The sequence below is a fragment of the Myotis daubentonii genome, chromosome 10 (assembly GCF_963259705.1).
Source record: "Myotis daubentonii chromosome 10, mMyoDau2.1, whole genome shotgun sequence".
In the NCBI taxonomy this organism is placed as follows: Eukaryota; Metazoa; Chordata; class Mammalia; order Chiroptera; family Vespertilionidae; genus Myotis; species Myotis daubentonii.
Window position 1 is genome coordinate 49,080,093 of NC_081849.1, and position 22,284 is coordinate 49,102,376.

The following is a 22,284-nucleotide window of genomic DNA, read 5'->3' on the forward strand; positions in this document are numbered from 1 at the left end:
GTTTAAGAGAATATTTTACAATCTTAATTACCAGGAATTCCAGGAAAGAAACTTGTCAGAGGGCTGAGTTTTCTAACGCACTCAGCGGTCGATCCTCTTTCCTGGTGGGTGAGACGGTCCTCTGGCACATCAGTTATTGCACTCTGTTCTATTATACAGCGACGCCCTTATGGACTGTTTGGTTGCTTTGTCATTTACTGGTCACACTAGCGCTAGCGGGTCCCAGCCCAGCTAATGCTTTTGAAAGGCTGTGTGTTTTATAGATTTTCTGTTTTCTCATGTGAGGACACATTGTCAGCTGTCATTTCTCATTGCATCAGTATGTTTCCTATATCAGCTTCTCTAGTCCCTCTAATTTGCCACTATTTATCTGCTGCAGTTTAGAAAGCAGACTTCCAAATGAGGTGGGCTTACGTGTTCAGGTAGGAATACATCGGTAACTGCCTCAGCACACGTTCTGCTAGATGTGAAAAGCAGGAGCCTGCATTTGCAGCATTTATTGTGGCATATATCCCGGTTCTTAGTGGATGCAGTAGACTTCTGAATAGATGGTCTTACTGCCATCGGGATATAGGCATTACTTGTGGAGATGGCAGCGTAAACTCCATGTATTAAATGCATTCAGAAGTAAGCATACCTAGGAAGTCTTAATTCAATCCATCTGTTCTGTAAACATGAACTGTCAAATCAGAGTGAATGAATTTAATGCATTGCATATGTAATAATTTCTTACATATTTGATGTGTGGGAAACATACTGCATAGCTGAAATAAAAGAGATCTATTGATTAAGTGATTTATTACCCTTAGCAATAGCTAAATCAGCCTGCAAATATTATCACATATTCTAATTAATAAGTAATGTATTAATAAGAAATTAAAGTCTGTTTATAAAAGCATTTCAATTTTGTTACTTTGTCTCTCATGTTCATAGAGTTTTAAGATATAAGCTAATCGTTGGAAAACATGACAAGGGTGCTTTATGAGAACAAATTACTTACATAATATAGTGGAAATGTCCCAATTGTTTATAGTATTGCCTGAATAGGAAGTATTATACTTACTATTTGGGTAAGAAAAATGAAGAATATTTTTTAATATGTTTAAGATATAAGGATAATACTGAAAAGCCACTTACCTGATGAGGCTTTAAAAATTAACTTTTGCCTAAGCAACCAAGACATCTCAATTCCTCAAAATCCTTTTCACAGAAGAGTGCAAACGTTAAGAATTAGAATACTTTTTAAAAAGGAAGTTACACCCAAAATACAATTGCTAAACTTATTTAACTATACGATCATCTCTGATAATTAAAAATTGTAAGTACCGGCAGGAAAAATAAGGCTTGTCTTATATTTTATAGTTTTAACAGCGAAAAGCTCTGTATGAGTCCCCGAGCCCCTGTATCCACCAGCACTCCAAGAAGCTGCTGGCAATTCATCAGAATTGATTATAAGAGATGAATCCATTTGCTATCTCTGCATCAACAACTCATTTCAGGGTTTACAGAAGCTGATGTTTATGGTTTCCTCCCTAATTTATTTTGTAATGTGTAATTTCTATAGTCAAATTGAAATATAATTACTAAATCAAATAATTGCTGTAGAAAAGTATTTTGAGGCACATCAATACCCAGCCAGGTACACCACCTGTTTTGCTTTTTCTCTCTCTAAGATTTACCTTGTGTTTTATCATTCCAGCTTTAAAAATCGTGGCTTTGAAACAAGCTTTTCTCAGCAGTCTTCTTTTCACCTATGCGTTTACTCAACATCAGAGTGCTGCAGGCCACTCATTTGGGGGGGGGGGGGTGTCAGCTAATGTTTTCTTTTTTCTTGTTGACACTATTACAGATGTCTCCCACTTCCCCCCTTTACTGACCTCCATCCAGCCCCCCTCCCTTAGTCACAGATAGCCCATGCCTCGGCTGTAAAATTAATCACAGGGAAGGCATTAAACTGCCTTTTTAAATTTCATTCTTCTAAGAGATGTGGCCATTTTTCTTTACGTGAGGCAGAAGAGAAACCACTACTTTTTCTACAAAAACCAGAGTGTTTCTTCATGACACACACACCCCCACTCTCACCTCTAACTGAAGCCACTTACTGAAACCATTTTTCTAAACTAGAGTTAAATATCTTGATTTTTCACGTAATAACAACGTGTTTTGCTGTGGTTTTTTTTTCTTAAATGTCATTTGGAAAGTGGCTGCAAATCATTATGAATTGGTGATCAATAAACTTAGTCTCATAGAACGCTGCAGTTGAAAGGGCTTTAGATGTCATCCTGCCTGACTATGCTAACTATCTTTCCCGACAAAGAGACAGATCATAGCGTTACTTACTATTGGGATATGGCCGCAGCCTTCTACTTAACTGAGAACTCCTGACAGATACCACCAATTGGATTTGGCATGCCTTTTTTAAAATTTTTTTAATATATATTTTATTGAGTTTTTACAGAGAGGAAGGGAGAGAGATAGAGAGTTAGAAACATTGAGGAGAGAGAAACATCGATCAGCCGCCTCCTGCACATCTCCCACTGGGGATGTGCCCGCAACCCAGGTACATGCCCTTGACCGGAACCGAACCTGGGACCCTTCAGTCCGCAGGCCGACCCTCTATCCACTGAGCCAAACTGGTTTCGGCTGGAGTTGGCATGCCTTTGCTCTCCTGGAGAGTTCAGTCTTCCATTTTATACATAACAAAATTGAAGCCAGCAAGGCAAACAGATTCAAGGCTATTGAACTAGTAAGAGGAAGAGCCAGGACTTGATTCAAGGAATCAGGTATTTTGTTTGAAAACATAAAGTAATACATTTAGTGGCTGTATATTATATTATTAAATCTACCACAGTAAGCTAATTATGTTCCATAACACCGTAACTTTCTTAATTATCTCTCTTGTTTTTCTGACGAGTCAGAATTTGTCCAGACAATCTAAGATCATTCTATTATTTCATGAAGTTATCATAATTACACTGCACCATTGGAAAAAGTGAGTTGACAATAACAATTTCAAGATACAAACCAGAAGTTTCTTTTGTTTAAAGAAAGAAAAAAGTTTGAGACATTTCAGCCCTCATAGCTAAGAGTCTAGAAGGAGAAACTCACATCTCTGGCTGATGGTCTTTTGAAGCCCTAATGTGGTGATCCTTCCTCCTGGCTTTGCCACCTTTCTGAGGCAAAGAAGAATACATCTTAAGTCCTAAGAGCACTTCCTGCTCCTCTCCAACGAAAGAGGGGTAAAAGGTCACCCAGAGAGACTTTTCTGTCTCTGAGCCATGCAATCCCTTGACTGTCAATAGCTAAGAAGGAGCCTCCTTTAAGATGGCAAAAGAGAATCCTACCCAATTATTCGACTCACATATTACTTCATTCCCATGAATGTCTAATTAAAGTTTAACATTTAAGTTGAAAATAATTAGAAAATCAGCACAAGACCATTTTGGTTTTCTCTTTGTTTCTTGGGGAAGAAAGCAATAGAAGTTTATCAGTAAACCTAAGACTAACCCATTTTAGAACATGAGTTGCCAAGTAAGAAAGTAGAATTTGAAAATGTTTATCTAAGTGAAGCATATAAATGAGTAATGCAAAGGCTTATTTCTTTTTATTTAAATTGTTCCAGGGGTAAATTTTAAGTTCCTCTACCCTCACCCCAGGAAAAAGAAAAAAGAAACCATATTTAGAGTGTTCATTCTGTTTTTTTCAACCACTTCATGTGTATCAAGGTAGAATGATGCCAAAAGTATTGGTTTGAGACATTTAAATTCCTCAAAATCCTATTTACAGATAAGGCACCACCCATTGCTAAAATTAAGAATTAGAACACTATTTAAAAAGAAAGTTATACAAAAAATATAATTGCTAAGCTTATTTCTCTATTTAAATTCTCTTATAATCTTTTGTGCTCTCTTGAAATTGTAAAAAACATTTCACAGAACACTTGATAGATCTGAGATACCATTTAAAATACCCTTGCTATATAAGATACTACAAACAATTCTGTTCACATGGTTGATGAACCTTATTATTCTCTGTATAAGATATTTGATAATCAGAACCACAATAATAAAATTTAAATTGGACAAAGAGACCAGAAAGGGAGAAGAAGCTAAAGGATGAGTTCAAGAGAAAATGAAGAAATAAACATAATGTGGTAATCTGAACTGGTTGCCTCAATAGGTTCAAGATGTAGTGCTCATTTCTATTTTGAAAAGTACAGTAATCTTTCAAGTTCAAGGAGAAAATCAGTTTGAGGTCAAATGGCAGCATAAAGTTTGAAAGAGGAAGAGGTAATACCTCTATTAAACGTCCTGGAATAGTTTATTTCCCCAAGAACAGCACCATAGTAGACAACGCAACTGGGTTTAACAGCTGGTTAGAGAGTACCCTTTTGGCAAATGAAATAGGAAATGAAGGGACATGCTCAAAGAGGACAGAAATTCTAGGGATCAAAATTAAAGAGAAGAAACTGAAGAAAAAGGAAATGATAACTGCAATTTAGGACAAAATAGTGTCAAGTCCAGGGGAAGAGTCTTTGGGAATCTTAAGTGGGTCACCAGAATCAGGCAAGTCCCAAGTCTTTGGGAGATGGCAGAGGAGAGAAGCACCTTGCAGATGGCAACATTGAGGGCCATCTGATGAACAGGACTAGAAAATTTAGAAAACAGGAGGAGTGGATGTGCCAGAGAAGCTGAGGGCCTTCAGCATGATTAAGGAACCAGCCAGATAAGGGTAGTCAGGGTTGATTTCCTTAAAGAAGCCAGGGAGAATTCCATGAGAATATCTAAGGAGGGTCTGGGGTACGGACTATGACATGATGGGCTTAGATCCTGGAACAAGTACATCGAGTGTTTTATAAAACAAATTTTTGTGATCTTTTCATGGAAAGTTCTTATAATAAAACTATATTTTCTTATCGATATTAGCAATGGAAATTACTTAAAAATGCAAAAAAATATACTTGTTGGTTTGTTTCAAAGAAGCAGGGTAGGAGAACAATGGGATCTTTTGTCTTACTCTGAAATAAATCTTGGAATAGAAGATTCCAGCTGTGGAATAATTTGGTGCTAGCAGGAGAAAAGTTAGTGACCCCCAACTTGAAGGATGTATGAATAAAATGAGGTAAGCCAGGAATCGCTCCTACAAGGTACCCTGGTTTTATTTGGCAGTAAGGCCATTTGAGTGCATAAAATTGCTATTCTTTTCAAAATATTTTAAAATCGTTATTTTTATAGACACTTTAGTTGCCCCAAAGTTATGAAAACCAGGCTACTATTCTACTAATGTTCATGACCACATATAGTCAAAATTGTGTGTATGTGTATGTGTATGTGTATGTGTATGTGTATGTGTGGTGGAAGTGGTGAGGAATGAGGTGTAAGAGGGATCAGAAAGGTAAATAATCAAGAAATACAATATTAACTGAAAACTTATAATACTTGATATTTTGAAAACCACTAATATTTGGTTATTAATATTTTTCTCCATGATGAAATGCAGTATTTCAAAGGTCTTGGCATATTGCTAATGGACACATCCATATAAAAGAAAAAATGAGAAGAAACAATAAATCATTCAAGGGTCGGGTCATCTTTCAAAACAAAACAATTGGCATCAAATTATTTAATTGCAAAACATATCAATATGGTTTTGCACAAAAATCATTCAAAAAATCATCCACAATTAGCCAAAACATTTTATGACTATTTTTCTAAGGTTATATAAATACTGTCTTAAAGTGATTTATGTTAAATGTACTTCTTAATGTTTTTCAATGTTAATTGTTATAATAACCACACTGGGACAATTTTTATAAGTGGCAAGCCAGTGACTGGATAAGGGGCAACAATAGGTTAAAAACATAATTATTTTTAGTTTTTTTAAAAAAGCATAACTATCACAAAGGAAAAACACTTGGGAAATAATGGATTAAGAACACAGAGAATCAGAAGTTTTAGAAGATTAGGAAAACAAATTTTAATTTTTTTTTCAGATTGACTTAAAAAAAATCCACACATGACTAAAACGAGGAGAAGGGGTATTGGAAGCAGACATTTAACTGACTCCCCAAAAGGGATTCAGATTTACAACCTAAACTCACCATGTTTCTTCCCAGCAGCCATTTTTCTGCTGATAATAAAATTGTTGGCCTGTTTGGTCTTCCAGTTAACTGTTCCACTTATGCCATCAGCAGAGCTTAATAAAAAAGCTTTTCAGATAAAACAAATGCACAAAAAATGAAATTAATGTTAAATTAAAATGACTCTCATAGATTACCTACTATTCATTGGGATCAGAGTCCTTCCAGCCCAGCCAGTTGTTTAATTCCATTCAATGCACATTTGTTGCAAGTCAATGCAAGGAATATATGGTGGCAGCAGGTAAATAAGAGACAGTTCCTGCCCACCAGGGAGCTTACAATCTATAGGGATGTATAATTCATGTATAGAAATATGTACATAACATGTAATATAGTATATATATAATAATCACACAAATACACAATGGTAGAAAGCATAAGTGCTCCCAAAACACTGAGGGGGAAGCAAGTATCTCTGGCTAGGAATGTTGAGATAAGTTTAAAGTGTCTTCTAGCCCAGCCGGTGTGACTCGGTGGTTGAGCATCAACCCAAGAACCAGGAGGTCACAGTTCCATTCCATGTCAGGGCACATGCCCAGGTTGCCACCTCCATCCCCAGTAGGGGGCGTGCAGGAGGCAGCTGATTGATAATTCTCTCTCATCATTGATGTTTCTATCTCTCTCTCCCTCTCTTCCTCTCTGAAATCAATAACAAATTTTTTTTAAGTGTCTTCTAAATTCATGGTTGAGTTTTGGAAACATTAGTCTGGCAGCAATGAAAAGAATAGGGGTAAGAGGATACTAAATAGGGGACTATCTCTGGAGTGTTGAGTAGCAGCCAGCCCCTAAATCAGCAGCTGAAACAAAAGGAAGTAAAGGTAGGGACAATTATAAGACATCATGGAGATAATACTGATAATACTTTTCAAATAGCTAGATGTGGGCTATTTGAAAAAGGAGAGTCAAGGATGGCTATGGATTTTTATCCAGAATGACAGAACAGTGATATATTAGGAACCCCTCCCCCCAAAAAAGTTGGTTTCAGGATAAAGAAAATAAATTTAATTTGGAATGTTAAACTTGGGGTACCAGTTAAATATCATGGGGAAACCATCTAAGACAGGGGTCCTCAAACCACGGCCCGCGGGCCACATGCAAATACAAATATTGTATTTGTTCCCGTTTTGTTTTTTTTACTTCAAAATAAGATATGTGCAGTGTGCACAGGAATTTGTTCATAGTTTGTTGTTTTTTTAAAACTATTGTCCGGCCCTCCAACGGTCTGAGGGACAGTGAACTGGCCCCCTGTTTAAAAAGCTTAAGGACCCCTGATCTAAGAGGAAGATTGAAATACTAGTAGAACTCTGGTTCATAGGAGAATTTAATGGGGATTCAGATGCAGATTTGAGGTTCATCACCTGAGAAGTGATTGTTGAAGCCAAAGCCCCAGCAATTCCTTCAAAAGATCATGCTCCCAGGTAATACGCATTGGGCTCTCAGGTACAAAGTGATTGGAGAAGATAGACATTCATGCTCTTGTCCCATCTGTCTATTTTCCATCATACAAACTACTACTCTTACTGCTTAATTTCCCATTTTTCATCCTTACCTTTCAGACTTAATATTTGGGCACCAGATCCACAACATTGGATCTCCCTTCTGGCATCTCAGATATGTTTCCTCCGGATTCAGTCTAAGAGTCCCTCAGGGTGTACCCCATAGTTTTGTCCTAGCTCCTGGAGCTAAAATCCAGCAAAAAGGAATGCACAAAAGTGGGAGGAACAGCAAAGGCAGAAGAACACGTTAATAAATACATTTACATAGCAAATACAGAGAAAGATTCAGAAAAGAACTAAGAGACAGGCAGTCACAGAGGTTGGACAACTGAGGCTGAAGTGTCATGTATGTCCATGGAAGAGCTGTCAAGAAGAAAAGTGTGATCCGCATCCTCAAATACTGCAAAAGGTCAGAGGATGAGAGCTTAGAAAAGACTGTTAGATGTGGGAAATAGGAAGTTATTAGTGACTCCGTTAAAATGGAGTTCCAATAAAGTGGTAAGCATAGAAGCCAAACTGCAAAAGGTCAAGATGTAGAGGCAGCAAATAAAGTTAATCTTTCAAGAATTGGCCGGAATAGAGAAGCAAAGAGATAAAATGACATGGTAGATTGAAGCACAGCAAGGTGGAGAGAAGGATTGGTTATTTTCATGTGGGGAAACAGATTTTGTGCATAAGCAGGGGAAAAGACAGAAAGAGAGTATAAAGAAAAGGAACGTAACTGCAGAGAAACAATCTAGGAGACACTGGAATGGGTGGGACTAAGCATATACACAAATAAAATACACTTCATGAATCAGACAGTAAGGATGAGTGGAGACAGAAACATTTGCTGGGATAGAGGAAACTTAATATTGAATCAGAGATGAAACATACATTTCTTTTTCAAACTGAGCTTCAAGTAAAATTCTGAACTTACACTAAATTATGAGAAATACCAAGTTACCTTCCGAAATGAAAAAGAAAATGCAATTAAAAACCTAAGCTGTTAAAAACAAACAAGCAAACAAAACCTCAGGTGATCATTTCAGCGATACCTGGGAGTAGAAATCAAAGGCCGTAGCACTCCAAGCAAATAAACGACTAGGTTAGTATTCAATTTTTAAAATATGTAAACCTAAGTGTGCCAATTTTACATCTGCTAAAAGGTCAGTCTTATGGTTTATTCGGCTAATAAGTGGTTGATTCACTTCATAACTGAAATTATGTCCTTTTAAACCTTCATAAAAATACAGCAGTTATTTCCTAAATAATTTATGCTAAATTAGGGTCATAAATGTTCAAAGACCCTTGTGGCAAAATCTATTACTCCCCAGGGTTATGCTGGTTACATAAGAATTACCTGGGCAGTTCTCTAAAAATACAAATTCGAACATACCCCCAAAAACACATCATAAAAAAACATTTAAACACACATAGTTATGACTTCGCCATGGAAAGTCTAGGTAGGCGGTTTACACAATTTCATCAGGTGATTCTCACATTGGAAATCTGAACTCTAGAAGACCAAGAGAAGACCTACAGATCCCAAGGGTAATGTATGATATTCAACTGAGTCACGTCATATCCACCAAATGTAGGGCCTGACCTTAGAACTGAAAACCTCACCCACTCCTACCTCCAACTGGCCCACAGAGGCAGCCAATGTGCAAGAACGTGTAAGTCACTGCTAGGCAGTGGGAAGTCCCAACCTAGAAGAACAGGAGGCAGCTGGCCAAATTCTCCTCTATAACTTTCCAAAGAACAATGACAAGCAGCACTTCGATTTAAACCTATCACATCAACCTGGTCCTGAGCAAGGTGCTTTCATGCTTACTGTCTAATCTAATCCTTACATTACCAACCCAATCTATTAACATGTCTGAAGATTACAGAGGCTTGATCTCAAAGGAGAACGCGGTAAATCCTGCAGGGAAGCAGGACTCTTTAGCATTCTCCACTTTTCCATGGATGTAGGGAGCTACCACAAAGAAACAATCGTTTGAGTGTCTGGACAGCACCCCTTTTGTTCCTTCCTTTATTCTAGCCCAGTGGTTCTCAGACTATGTTGTGCATAAAAATTACGCTTCAGAGTTATATACACTAACCTGCACATATTGTAGTTTAAGGGCGATTTAAAGAAATTACTAGAATAACTCTATAGGATGTTTTGTTTTGCACCCTGGCTTTTAGAGCCTGACTAAGCCAGTACATGATTGAACGCTACTCCGGGTCCCTGCCAGGTGAAGCTATCATTGCTTGTACTCTCCAGGTCCTACATAAGGGCGGTCCAGTTGCCTTTTACAGGATTAAAAATACAAACCTGATTGGGGCCTCAGTTGTTATCAAACAGAGGCAGGGTAAATAGTTTAAACACATCTCACAGATACTGCTCTATTTGAAGGCCAGCACTGCTTTGAGCGTATTCATTTTTTTAAAGTTCATATTGATTCATCTAAATTTCTACTTTAACCACAGAAGGCCACAGCCCAATAAATCTCAATAAAAAGACAACTTTTTGTGGCTCTACTCACAAGACAATGTCACAAAAGGCAAGACAGATTGCCACAAATGGGATGTCTACTTAAATATTCAAGACTCACAGCTTGAGGGAAAAATCTCAATAACATGAAAATAACCATTTGTTTTTAATGGTGTGGATCCACTTGACTAACTTCTTGTATAAAAAAGTTACTGCAATCTGCACATTGACAAATGCAGGATACTCACTGAAAAAGGCTAGTACTTTAAAATTTGATTTTCATTAGAAAAGGCCCAACATTTTTTTTTTCTGTGAGCACAAATTTCCTTACTTAGGATGGGAAAATATGACTTAATTTTTTAAATATTCCACATATAACTTTCAAGATTAATTCTAATGAGAGAGGGGAAAAAAGCCAGCGCATACAGATTGGTGGACTCTTTTCAAAGATAATTGACCATCCTCAGAAATATTGAAAGGAACTCCACTGTGCTCACGAGTTCAGGATAATATATGCTATAATTGTACCTGGATGTGTTTTTGCTCTAATTCAGAAACACAAAAGCAAAGAATTACATGCATACTGCGCTTACACAGCCCCAACTAAAAAGACATTCACAAAATTAGCTAGCATATCAAGTTATACAATTTATTCAATTCCTCAGTGCTCCCTCTGAAAAATCATCGGAGTCAGAATGAATCCAAAGGTGACTGGCATACCCTTATATTCCCTAGAAACCATAATACTTAATGTTTGTCTTAAAATTCCATGATTCATTCGAGTCTTGTAGCAGCACGACTACATTTCATCTGGCCTGGAGCAAGCACTCTCTCAAGAGAGAGGACTCTTTCCCAAACGTGAATAATTTGCTGATGGGGGTGGGGAGCGGGGGGAGGAGTTGGCTACTTAATAAAAGCAATTGAAGAGTGAATAGTGACTGATTGCTGATGAGCTAATCAGAATGTCAAGAGATAGAAATAATAAAAAATAACTTACTCCAACATCACTGTCCAAGTAAACAGCAGGATATGCCAAGTGAAATTTAATCTGATGAACACACTCACCTTACAACCAAGGTGAGGCCACTGTTTCATCTCTATTCACATTTTACTGGAAGGGGACACAGACTTTGTTTTCATGAATTGGATGTGTAGCTTACATCCCTTACATTGCTTCCCTTCCCTCACCGTTCCCTGTCACTGTGCTGCACCCTTACTCTCTACATTTTCTCTTCATTTCCTTTATGCAATTGTCCATGGTCTCATATTGTTCTTACATTTTTCTCTCCCACAAAATGTTAGCTGACATTATTATTAGCTACCATGTTTTGAATGCTAAGTGTGAGGCAGTCCTCTAAGGGACATATACATATTAACTAATGTAATCCTTAGGTTAACGGCTTTGTGAAGTACTTATTAGTTCCATTTTGCAATAAGAAATCTTAGGAAATTATGCAGCTTACCCCGGGTCATACCTTTAATGAGTGGCAGAGTTGGATTTTGAACCCATTTCTCGACTGACTCCAAAGTTCGTATCATCTTATTCATCAATACAACGCCCCCCACCCTCAGGTTAAATGCAAAAGCAAGTTAAAACTACATATTTTAATGTAATTTGAGATATGACTATTATTATTATTATTATTAGCAAGTCATCTTCAATTTATTTTTCTTTCCAGAAAAAACAAAGGCTTTACCTGACTGCTGGATTAGAAATAGCTAGCAAGGAGGCAATGGCCATGGAAATTTATCCCATGTTACACACACACACACACACACACCTCTTTAAGAGACGGTTAAAATGTTATTAGGAACCTATGGAGGAAAAGGTATTTGCTGATGAGAACTATCCACCCCAACCTCTGAAGGGAGTGAGGAAAAGATGCCCCTCAGAGAAGTGCAATAGCAAGAACGCCAGAGTAAGAAGCCTGCAAACTTTGTTAAAACAGAAGAGCGTGGCAAGGCATGACATAAGCAATTATTTAATAAAATTAGAAGTTATTAGATATTTAATTGTAGCGCAGGCTAGGTAAGACATTAAGCTTCAGAGTGAAATAAGAGTGGAGTACAGAAAAGTAGTGTTTAATATCAGAGTCTCTGGAGGCAGAGAGCCTGGGTTCAATCCCAATTTTTGTCCATTGGGCAAGTTATTCCATTTTTTCATCTGGTAGGAAGCTGGGGTACAGTGCCCCCTTCATAGAGGTGTTGTGAGTATTAAATGAGATAATGCATTTAAACCCTCAGAAGAATGCCTAGCACATAACTCAAAAACTGGGTTATTATTACCTTTAATCTTCAACTAATATTAAGAATATTTTAGATTTCTTTATGTGATTTTAAAAAAAATAGATGCTCAAATAAAAAATCTTATTGTTACTATAGCTGGTATTATAAAATATAACACTCTTTTTTTTTCCTCGTAGACATAAGGCACATGAAAAATGATTATATTTCTAAGGCAGCCTGGAATAAATGCTCCGAGCATTTACCTACGCTCAGAGCAAAGCAACAGCGCATGGGCTCCAACCCTCCCAAACTCCACATGGCCTCTTGCAAGGCTAAGAAGATGGCATTTTAGCAAGTCTTAATTCAGCGCTGGCCAAGGTGTACCTGTTGAGAGCCGCAGTTTAACCCTTCTGAGGAAAGCCAGATGCAAAAAGAAGCGAGTTACATTCTGATATTCGTCCCCTCTGACTCTCATAAACTCAGGTTTATTCTGAGAAAATAATGCAACAAATCAAAACTGTATGAGCACAAGACTGAACTTTGCTTTACACATGAAAATTGAAGGGGGGAATTAGTCAATAAAAGAAGGGCTGGCTTGATAGAAGAGTTAATGGCAAGGGAAGGGTTATCCACTTCTTGGTATTTTTACTCTTTTGCTCATATAGCCCGACTCCGACCCGACCAAGGCATATACAGTATTATTGGGTTTCCACTGCCCGGAAATAGAACTATCTGTATTTTATCTCAGAAACGTTAGATGAGTAAGGGGCACCAGTGGGACCCATAACGAAAGGGATACACAGTACATGCGGTCATTATATGAACCATTATTATTTAATATCCCTCTGCAAAATGTTGGACTGTTTTGAAATGAATAAAATTAGTGAAAGGCAGGCTACAAAGCAGTATCTTAGACTATCTAATAGTGCAGTCTAGTGGAAGATTAAAAGGTAAAGTGTAAGAGCTACTGGGTTAGGGAAGTAAAACTGTAGGGGGAAAATCTCTTCAAAATAAAATATAATCACGCTTACAAGGTTTTCCAATTAAGAAAACTCTGAAAGAAAAACACTCTCATCTTAGCTATTTACTTGAAACTGTCATTAATTTTCTTTTTTTTATAAAAGCCATACATTCTCATTGTAATTCATTCATTTCAAATAGTACAACCAGGGGGTGGGGATATAAAATATGAAAGTTCCCTTTCATGTATCTATCGCCATCCCTCCAATGTCACTCACTCTTAATAGTCTTTGCACCGTCCCATATTCTGTGTAAACATGTTTGCATACATATACATATAAACACGTGTACTCTTTTTTACATTATGTGAACCCACTTTTTCACTTAGCCTAAGTCTTGAACATGTTTGCATGATATTACACTGTAAGGTTGCATAACTTTATGTTGCGTGGCTCAGTCATATTTTTTTAACCAGCACCTCAAATTCAGCCTCTCCAACGAGGACTCCTGATCGTTTCCTTACAGTCTGGTCCTCCGGCAATCCTCATCCTCACAAATAGGAACAGAAATCTAGAAATCAGCCTTGACATCTCTTCCTGCCCAAATTCAATCCATGACCCACTCCTGTTGCTATTTACTCTTCAAAATATCCCTCCTATCTTCGTCACCCCCTCACCCCGGAGCCCAGGAGGTCAGCACTTGCAGCCCGGATTGCGAAAAGTAGCCTTGGAGCTGATCTGCTGCAATCTACTCTGACCCTTTCAACCCTCCCTGCACAAAGCAGCCGGAGCACTCTTTTTGAAATGTGCATCTGATCACGTCCTGCTTCAACCCTCCGAATATTTTCTATAGGTTTTAGGGGGAAGAGGTTACACTCTCTGAAGTGGTCCAACGGGTTCTGCAAAGTTTGCTCCCTCACCTCCTCTCGCCCCTCCTTTCGTGCTCCCCTTTCCCTCCGGCTCCAACCTCACTGGACCTCGTCCAGCACCTTCTATCTGCCACGCCAACTTGCCCCCGGGCCTCCAGAGCCCTTTCTTTTATGTCAAATATACCTTTTCTCTTCATCTCAAAAACATGTACTCAGCCTTGAGCTCTGAGTGCTTCCTCAGAGAAGCCTTCTTTAATCCCCCTGTCTGTCTAAATCCACGACTTAAAAATCCTAGTATGTCTGTAGCATGTATCACAGGTCTAAGGGCACATTTATGTGGGTGATTATTTAATTAATCCTTGTCAACCCCAACAGTGTAAAAGTTCCATAATGGCTGGGAACGCGTATTCCCTGGGAACTCACCCGGGGTCGCAAAACCAGTCGACATCAAAAACATAAATGAATAAAAGGACGGTCGCTTAGTAAAGATGACCACTATTTTTCTAGTTTTTTCATTATTACTATCAATGCTACAATAAACATCCTTATACTTTTATCTTTGAGCACTTTCACAAATATATCTATGAGCTAAACGCTCAGAAGTAAACCGGCCAGAAAAAAAATAACATACGTTTGGAATTTTGATGAGCACATGTAGCAACCTGCCCTGTTTCCACTTCTGCAGTACTGGTCTGTGATGAGAATCCACTCTATTAACTACAGAAAATGAAAGATGCTAAAGATGCTACTATAATGATGAACTATTTCATAGGGGAGAAAAGCCAATGTCATTTTACCGCTAAGTGAAAAACACCAATTTCTTGAGGGGGGGGGGGGGAAAAACAGCCTTGGGTTATTTTTTTTCTTTTCTTCCTCATTCCGAGGTAAAAGAGCAACTTCACTTCTATTGCCTAGTACAGAAGACATGGGGAACTAAAATTTAGCTACTATAGGAAAATTAACTGTGATCTTTTCTTTCAAATTCGCAGTGAACCCCAAATCTCCATAATAATCAAAGGGGTGACCAGATGAATGAGTGTAAAGCTAAAGAATAGGAAAGAATGTATACCAGCGCTGCCTAACTCCTAAACATTTTTGAAATGAGCGGCTTTATCTGTCAGAAGAGAAAAAGTCTGCCTTCTATGTCACAACAGATGCCGTGGCGATTCCCGGGGTACAGAATGCCGAAGATCTATTCTAAAAGTCTGATTAGTCCGAGGCAATTAAGCAGAAAGTGAGACATGCTAAAGAATAGTGCTTTTTAAGTAGCAAAACACACTGAAACCTCTATTGCATCAATACTGCAGAAAAATCCTTAGATGAAGATACAAAAAAATTCCACCAAAGTGACTCAAGACAAGAACACTTGATCTTTTTACTAACAGATTGTTTTTTCGAGAATACAGCATTGATAATCATGCCAGCAACTCATGTTTTGAGGCTTCCTATTCATTTCTGAAATAAGTTCTCTAAATCGCAGAATTTAAACACTGGGGCTCATACACTTCCCAAACCCAAGAGCAGGAGCAAACGGTGCATGCAAGGGCCATCGCCAGCAGCCGCCTGCGGGGCAGGTGAGCCAGCGGTGCCAAGCCAGAAGCTCATCTTTGGGCCTTTCTCTGCCGGAAATAGGAGCTCAGCTCAGGACCGCCTGTGGCATCTTCCACAACCAAGAAGCCAGCCATCACAAGCGGCCCTGTGCACTGTCGCAGTCCCACAAAAGTACACGGCTCTTTTATAAAAGATAAAATAAGGGGAGACCTGTTCAACATGAAAAAGACACTTCACACAGTGGCCGCGTTTCTGACCTAACAATTTGGGTAAAGGATGAAAGTTCTGGGTGTGGAGGGAAGAGGCAGGGGTAGAAAAGACAGGGAAAAGCGAGTTAAGTGAGATAACTGAAGAATGTTCTTGCTTCATATCTCTCACTGGCGGTCCCTTTAGTTTTCAGGGCTCTGGTGCCTCAAAATTGTTTCTGTGGGGCCAGATGCTTTATAGGTTATCACTCCTCCGAAGTGGAGTCCTGTGTGCATACCCCTCACATTTTCAAAGTTAGATATGGTAATCGCGACAAACGATCAATAGGCAGATGGACAGAAGAGCCTGCCCCAAGATATGTTTGAAACACTAAGAATGTACCCCCGAGGCACTCAGAAACCAGGCTAAACTGAAAGAGAGACAAGTTCAAAGAGCACCGTGCCAGAAACTACTTTTGATGGAAAGGTTTTGTTTTCTACTGAAAATAAAGCAAACATGTTAAATATTGCAGGGGGGGGGGGGGGGGGCTGCAGAAGAAAGAATTGCCCCACGTGTCCCCGGGGTAAGAGGCTCCAGCAGCCCAGGGCTGGACTGCCCTGGACCAGCAGCCAGCAGCAACCTGCTCCCCTTAACCCTGAGTGCCCCCGCATCTGCGATCACTCTGCCCAAGAAGCTGGCTCCCAGGGAGCTGGAAACCCGAGGGAAGGAGTAACTCTAGGAAGCAAGTACTGCTAGGACACTTTGGGGAGGGGAGGGAAGAAAAATTTCATTCTCTCCTCGGGTTCATGTTTGAAATGGAATGAGAGTGGGGGAAGGAATGTATTCAATTGCCCTGTTGCAGCAATTTTCAAGTTATAAGAGATCAACTCGCAGCGCGGAGCACTATTCCTTTTAGACAGTTTATCGGAAAGAATAAAATGTTTCCATCACAAGTATCTTCGCTGTCCTACACTAAAATGTTATCATGGCCTTCAAACGGAATGTTCATTGCAAGAAAGGTGAATATTTCTGATATTTTAAAAGAATAGACGGAGTAAAGGTGTTGATTCTCTTGCTGAGCTGCACTGTTATGAAGGTCTCAAGTGGAAATCCTGTCACCCACTGATACTAATTCAGCTTTCTGAAACAAACAGAAGAGTTTATGTCTACTTTTAGTCATCAAGCTAAACATTGCCAGACTCTTTGAAGATAGCTCCTATGACAGGACTGCCAGACCTCTCACCATCCCCACACACTGCTCTGGAAGTTGTCTAATTTGTCAACATCTCTCTTTAAATGTGACAGCCAGAAATGGACACAATACTACAGATGTGGTTAATTAGAGCAGGGTACTATTAATTTTTGTGACATATGAGCACTATTCTATTATCAGAATTTAAATGTGATTTTTTTTTTTTGCAGTCACATCATGCTGCTGGTTCATATTAACCTTTTTCCTCAAAAAATCACCACCATGTTAAGTCACCTCCTTCCTCACACTTAGTGAATTATGATGCATTTACCAGTATAAAATATCTTTTTGCAAAGCATTGCAACCTATTTAAACCATGTTAACTCTAAGTTCTGTTATCTAATTCTAACAGTGATCCCTTTGCAAGTCATCTATGGATTTTAAAGCAAGTGCCCTAGGTCTTCATCAAAGTCATTCATAAAAATTTTGAAGAAGAGAAGAACTAAGGCAAAGGCGTGTGAATCTTCAGCGGGGACCACTGCCGGACCCGCACTCAGTAACCCACACACCTGGCAGGTGCTGGTTCAGCCGGAGTCACGCTTACAAAGCAATCCTGCTAGTAGTCTACACGCCATGTCACACACAAGAGCATCCTAAAGCCCTGACAAATGCTCTGTTGAAAGCAAAATTCGCTTATCTTTCAAAACAAAGTGTAAAAAATCTACACATATTAAAACAATAGTCACGTAAAAATATATATGCACATGCATCTAACTAGAAAACCAGCAGCATCCATGCAAATGTTCTCATAGCAGACTGCAGGGGTTGTTTTCACTCAATCCTGTCTTTGCTATAGTTACAATGTTTTAAAAATTGAAGACCCTGGGAATTTTGCTTCCAGAGCCTTTGGCTTGGAGGCAGTTCATGTGAAAGAGCTTTAAGAGCATTGAGGCTCCATCTGATCCTACCAACCTGAAAACCCCAGTCAGAAAAAAAAAATAGTCTTTGAAAAGACTTGTTGATCCTTAGAAACACCAATTTCTTCTTTTTTAATTTTTAATTTTGCATTGCTGCTTTTGGTTTAATATTTCTGGAAACCAGGGAGATAACAGCAGATCCTGAAGTTTAGAAAAAGACTGGATGTTTTTTGCATCTGTGTGTCTGTCATGCCTGTCTCTTTGTCTTTGCTCATTGGAAAGAATGGAAATAAAAACAAAATCACCATGTTACTATTTCTGTGAAGCCCCTGACTGAAACAGAGCTCCAGCCCAAGAATCTCTCACGGACACGTACGCCCATATCATCTATTCACCGGGAGTCCCTTTTAACACTAAGAGTAGAATCAGCAATACAATTTGCACTGGTATTTAGAATGGAGGTAAGGGTGAGTTTCAAGAAAAGGGGACCGATAGAGTAAGTGTGGTCAATTAATAAAAAAGAAAAAGGAACAAGGTAACTAGTTGTTTTGGAGAAAATGTGATCTATAAATACAGCACAAATTATAATCCCACCCAATTTGAATATTTGATTGAGAAATTTTAAGATGTCAGGGTTTCTTCACTGTTGTGGCATTTTGGTTTGAACATGGTTTCCATCCATGGAAAGCCAGTGTTAGAGAAACTGGATACATATTATCTTTATCTCTTTGAGGTTGTCGCTTACCAGTATTTTTTCATTACAGTAAGTGAAAATTCCACTTTGTTTAGAAATACAATTTGTCAACCATACTAGATTAAAGCTAAATATATGAGGTAAATCAACAGCTTTTAAATTTATGGCAAACTCTTATAATAAATGGATAAAATTATCAAATACCAAGTCCAGTTAATATATGACCACTGAAAATTTTACTTTGCTTAGAAATAAATTTCCCCACCATACTAAAAGGTAAGCCAAATGTATATGGTAAATCAGCAGGTTCACAGATCCATAGCAAATTGTCATTTAAAAATAGATAAAATGTCCAACTAGAAAGTCCACTTATAATTTGACAAATGAAAATTCCACTTTGTTTTTGAAATACAATTTTCTCACCATCAGAGAAATTAAAGCTAAATACATGAAGTAAATCAATAGCTTCACAAATAAATGGCAAATTGTCATTAAATAGGTAAGATGTCCAAATAGAAGTCTAGTTATTATTTGATAAGTGAATATTCCACTTGGTTTTGAAATACAATTTCCCCACTAAACAAGCAGTTAAATGTTGGTGGTAAATCAACAGCTTCATAGATTCAGAGAAAATTTTCATTAAGATGGATTAAAATGTCCAAACACAATGCCCAGTTCTTATTTGGTAAAACAGATAATGCACATTAGCTATGAAATGTAATCTGGCATTACATTTTGCTTTACATGTAATCTTGTGCAAAATAGATAAGAAATAGTCAACATTAGGAACAAATATCTGAGAAAATCTAAAATTCACTTATGATTTTAAATGTCAAAAAGGCATTAAATTCTTTGTTAATTTTGGGGGGTAGTTTTAAATGTTGTTTTGTTGTTTTAGGTAACACAAAAATGTTATGTAAAGTATTGTCTATTAACCCTGTATTTTGCTTTTATTTTTAACATTTTGCTGTTTTAGATAAGAAAGGTTAATCAAAACTAGTTATCTACCAATATTTTCTCTTGAAAAATTGTATTTCTAAGGCAAAGCAAAAATTATTTCATATGTAGAAGAATAAACAACATAAGGAAATACACCAAAATGGTCAGTATGTGTATGTTAGAATAGTGAAAATTCTCAGTTCTCTAGGTATAGATCTTTATGTACTAATGTTCACTTAAAATTCTAATTAGAAAAAGTAATTAACATTTCCTTTTTTAAAAAGTCTCTGAAAATGTAATGTTATTTGACAGTTAAGTATCCTTGAAAAGAATATAATGGAGAAAATTCATTTGATCACATTTTTAATTTTAGAAATTATATATATACAACTCTCACCAAAATATGTATTAATTAGATTAAGTCTAAAAAAACAAATTCCATAATGCTTACCGGGGTTAGCTAAGAAAGAAGAGGTTACAGGTGATCTTGATTGTCTTCATTCGTTTTTTTCAATTTTCTGAAATATTTTTCCCTTACTTTTTGTACAATGAATAGAAATTACTTTTTTGTGCAATGAATGGAAATTATGATAAATATAATACTAAAGCTTTTTTTAACAACAACAAAAATCCTGGTTAATATTTTGAAATAAAAAAAATCAATTGATTCAAACTTGTTCAAACTTTAAAAATCTTGGGATAATTTATAAACTTGAATTTCCCCTGCCATCTATACTGATTTTTAATCTGACTTTTTGGAAAAGAATATCTATTAGTTTACAATTAGATGAAGTAAATTTTCTGGATTAAAATAAAGCTAAGAATTTGACAGTTCCGTGGTCACCACAACAGTAAACTCTAGCAAACATAAGAAGTCCTGATATTATTCTCTCTTGCAGAAAAGGGTGCATATCCTAAAGATTAAAAGGCACTTCTAAAAAGAAAATTGTGTTCCCCCCAAGTTCCTAGATAAATATCTTTCATTGTTGGAAATCTGCACTTCATTCATTCATCTATCTAATGGTCAATATTTTATTTCTGATCAAAAAAAGCCAACTCTCAGCAAATATGCTACAATTTTGTTTATTTCTAAGCAGCCTCACTTTAAATAGGAGTCTGCCACCCGGCTATCTCTAATGGGTCAAATTCTTATTTATCCTCTCCGTATAAAACAATCTGTAGCAGTGTTACTAAACTATGCTGAATTTTAGCCTTCAAATACAAATGTGTCTCATCTGTTTGAGGAAACTTATTCAGCTGTAGACAATTTGTTTTCCCATTTTAACTTCAACTTATTTTGCTCAGATTATCAACAGATTGTCCGTTTTCTTGGCGCCTAACACTTTGGGGCGCTTACATGGAAACCCGCGCTAAGGCTTTTTTGAAAAAAGCATCCTTCCTCATCATGGAATGAGTCTTGTAACTCACTGCAATTTCCCCTAACGTAAAACATATATGTTTATGTGTGGAGATGAATCTCGGCATCGCACTTGCAAGGATTAACATGAGGCTGCTGTGACTAAAGGCAGTCACTCTCCCTACAAGATTTACAAAAATGTAACGTTGCGGGGAGAAGAAATCTCAGCGAAAACCTCGTAATCGCCACAAAAAGGCCGCGGCTGCGAGCCTCTGAAGCCCGCCAAGCACATCGGAGGCATCCACAGCTGTTTTTAATTGTTCCTGCTTTCTTGAAATAGTGCGCTTGGTGGGGCAAATAGTGCTGTTTTCAGCGTCTCTAGCCCCCAGCCGGGGCGAACCCTGACCTGAATGCCGGCTTAGATCCAGCATTTCATGATTCTGCGTCCCTACTCAGGAAAGACGAAGAAAAAAACAAGAGATCCGCCGCCGCCGAGAAATGCGCTCAGGAAGAGGGGTAATCAGATGTTTCAAATGCACATTTTTTTTCTGTTCTCTCCCGATCAGATTCAAGAAAAGGAAAAAAATGTGTTTTTGTAGAGAAGGAAGCAGCTTGATACCCCTTTCCTATGGCTCGCCTCTGGGACGCAGAACCCCATTTGTGGGGCAACGAGCCCCCCATAAAAATGGGCCACGACCCCCAGCCCTTTGTTGCAAGGATCAGAGAGGTCCCCCACCAGGGTTGGAGATGGGGGGGTGCGGGGGGGACAGGGTTGGGAATGGAAATTGGAGATAAAATTTCGGCGCTTTCTGGGCAGGGAGGGGCCCGTGGGGGTGCCAAGAAAGAGAGAAGGCCAAGGGTCAAGCCTGGGAAACGACGCCCAAGGCCCCGAAGTGGGGTGGGGGGCGTCCTGGAAGAGGGGTGCAGTTGGGGACCCAGGGAACAAGAGGGGCTGACGCCCCAGAAAATGACCACGAGCACCCAAAACCTCGGTGGGGGGATGGGAGGGCGGAGGCCAGTTGGCCTTGGTACCTCCTGTCGCGCGCGGGTCACTAACCTGTCAGCAAGAAGGTGCCAGTGGTCCAGGGGCTCATCCTGCGTGTCCCCCGACCCTGTCCTGTCCAAGCACAAGGGTCTCCCAGCTCCCACCACGGGGGAAATTGCATTCTTGGCCTGCCTAGGCCGGCCGTCCTCGATCTCCCCTCCCCTCCCTTTCTTCTTTCTTCCCAGCTGGGCCCGTTCAGCATCAGCATCCTGCACCCCCTCCGTAATCTCCTACTCCCCCTAGCGGCGAGCCC

General features: G+C 38.6%; 1 protein-coding gene across 7 annotated transcripts in view; it reads right to left on the minus strand.

Moving 5' to 3' along the window:
• SGCE (sarcoglycan epsilon) overlaps positions 1 to 22,228 on the minus strand; it is a 77,722-nt gene extending 55,494 nt beyond the window's left edge. For 3 of the 7 annotated variants that reach the window (XM_059712345.1, XM_059712344.1, XM_059712342.1), the window contains exons 1-2: positions 22,044 to 22,227; positions 6,101 to 6,208 (exon numbers count right to left, since the gene is read on the minus strand). In XM_059712345.1, the coding sequence (XP_059568328.1) occupies positions 6,101 to 6,208; positions 22,044 to 22,152 (217 nt within the window). In that variant the 5' untranslated portion in view covers positions 22,153 to 22,227. Of the gene's footprint in view, positions 1 to 6,100; positions 6,209 to 22,043 lie in introns of all 7 variants that reach the window. The other 4 variants (XM_059712346.1, XM_059712348.1, XM_059712343.1 and 1 more) reach the window with 3 other exon arrangements.
• Positions 22,229 to 22,284: the final 56 nt, after the last annotated feature.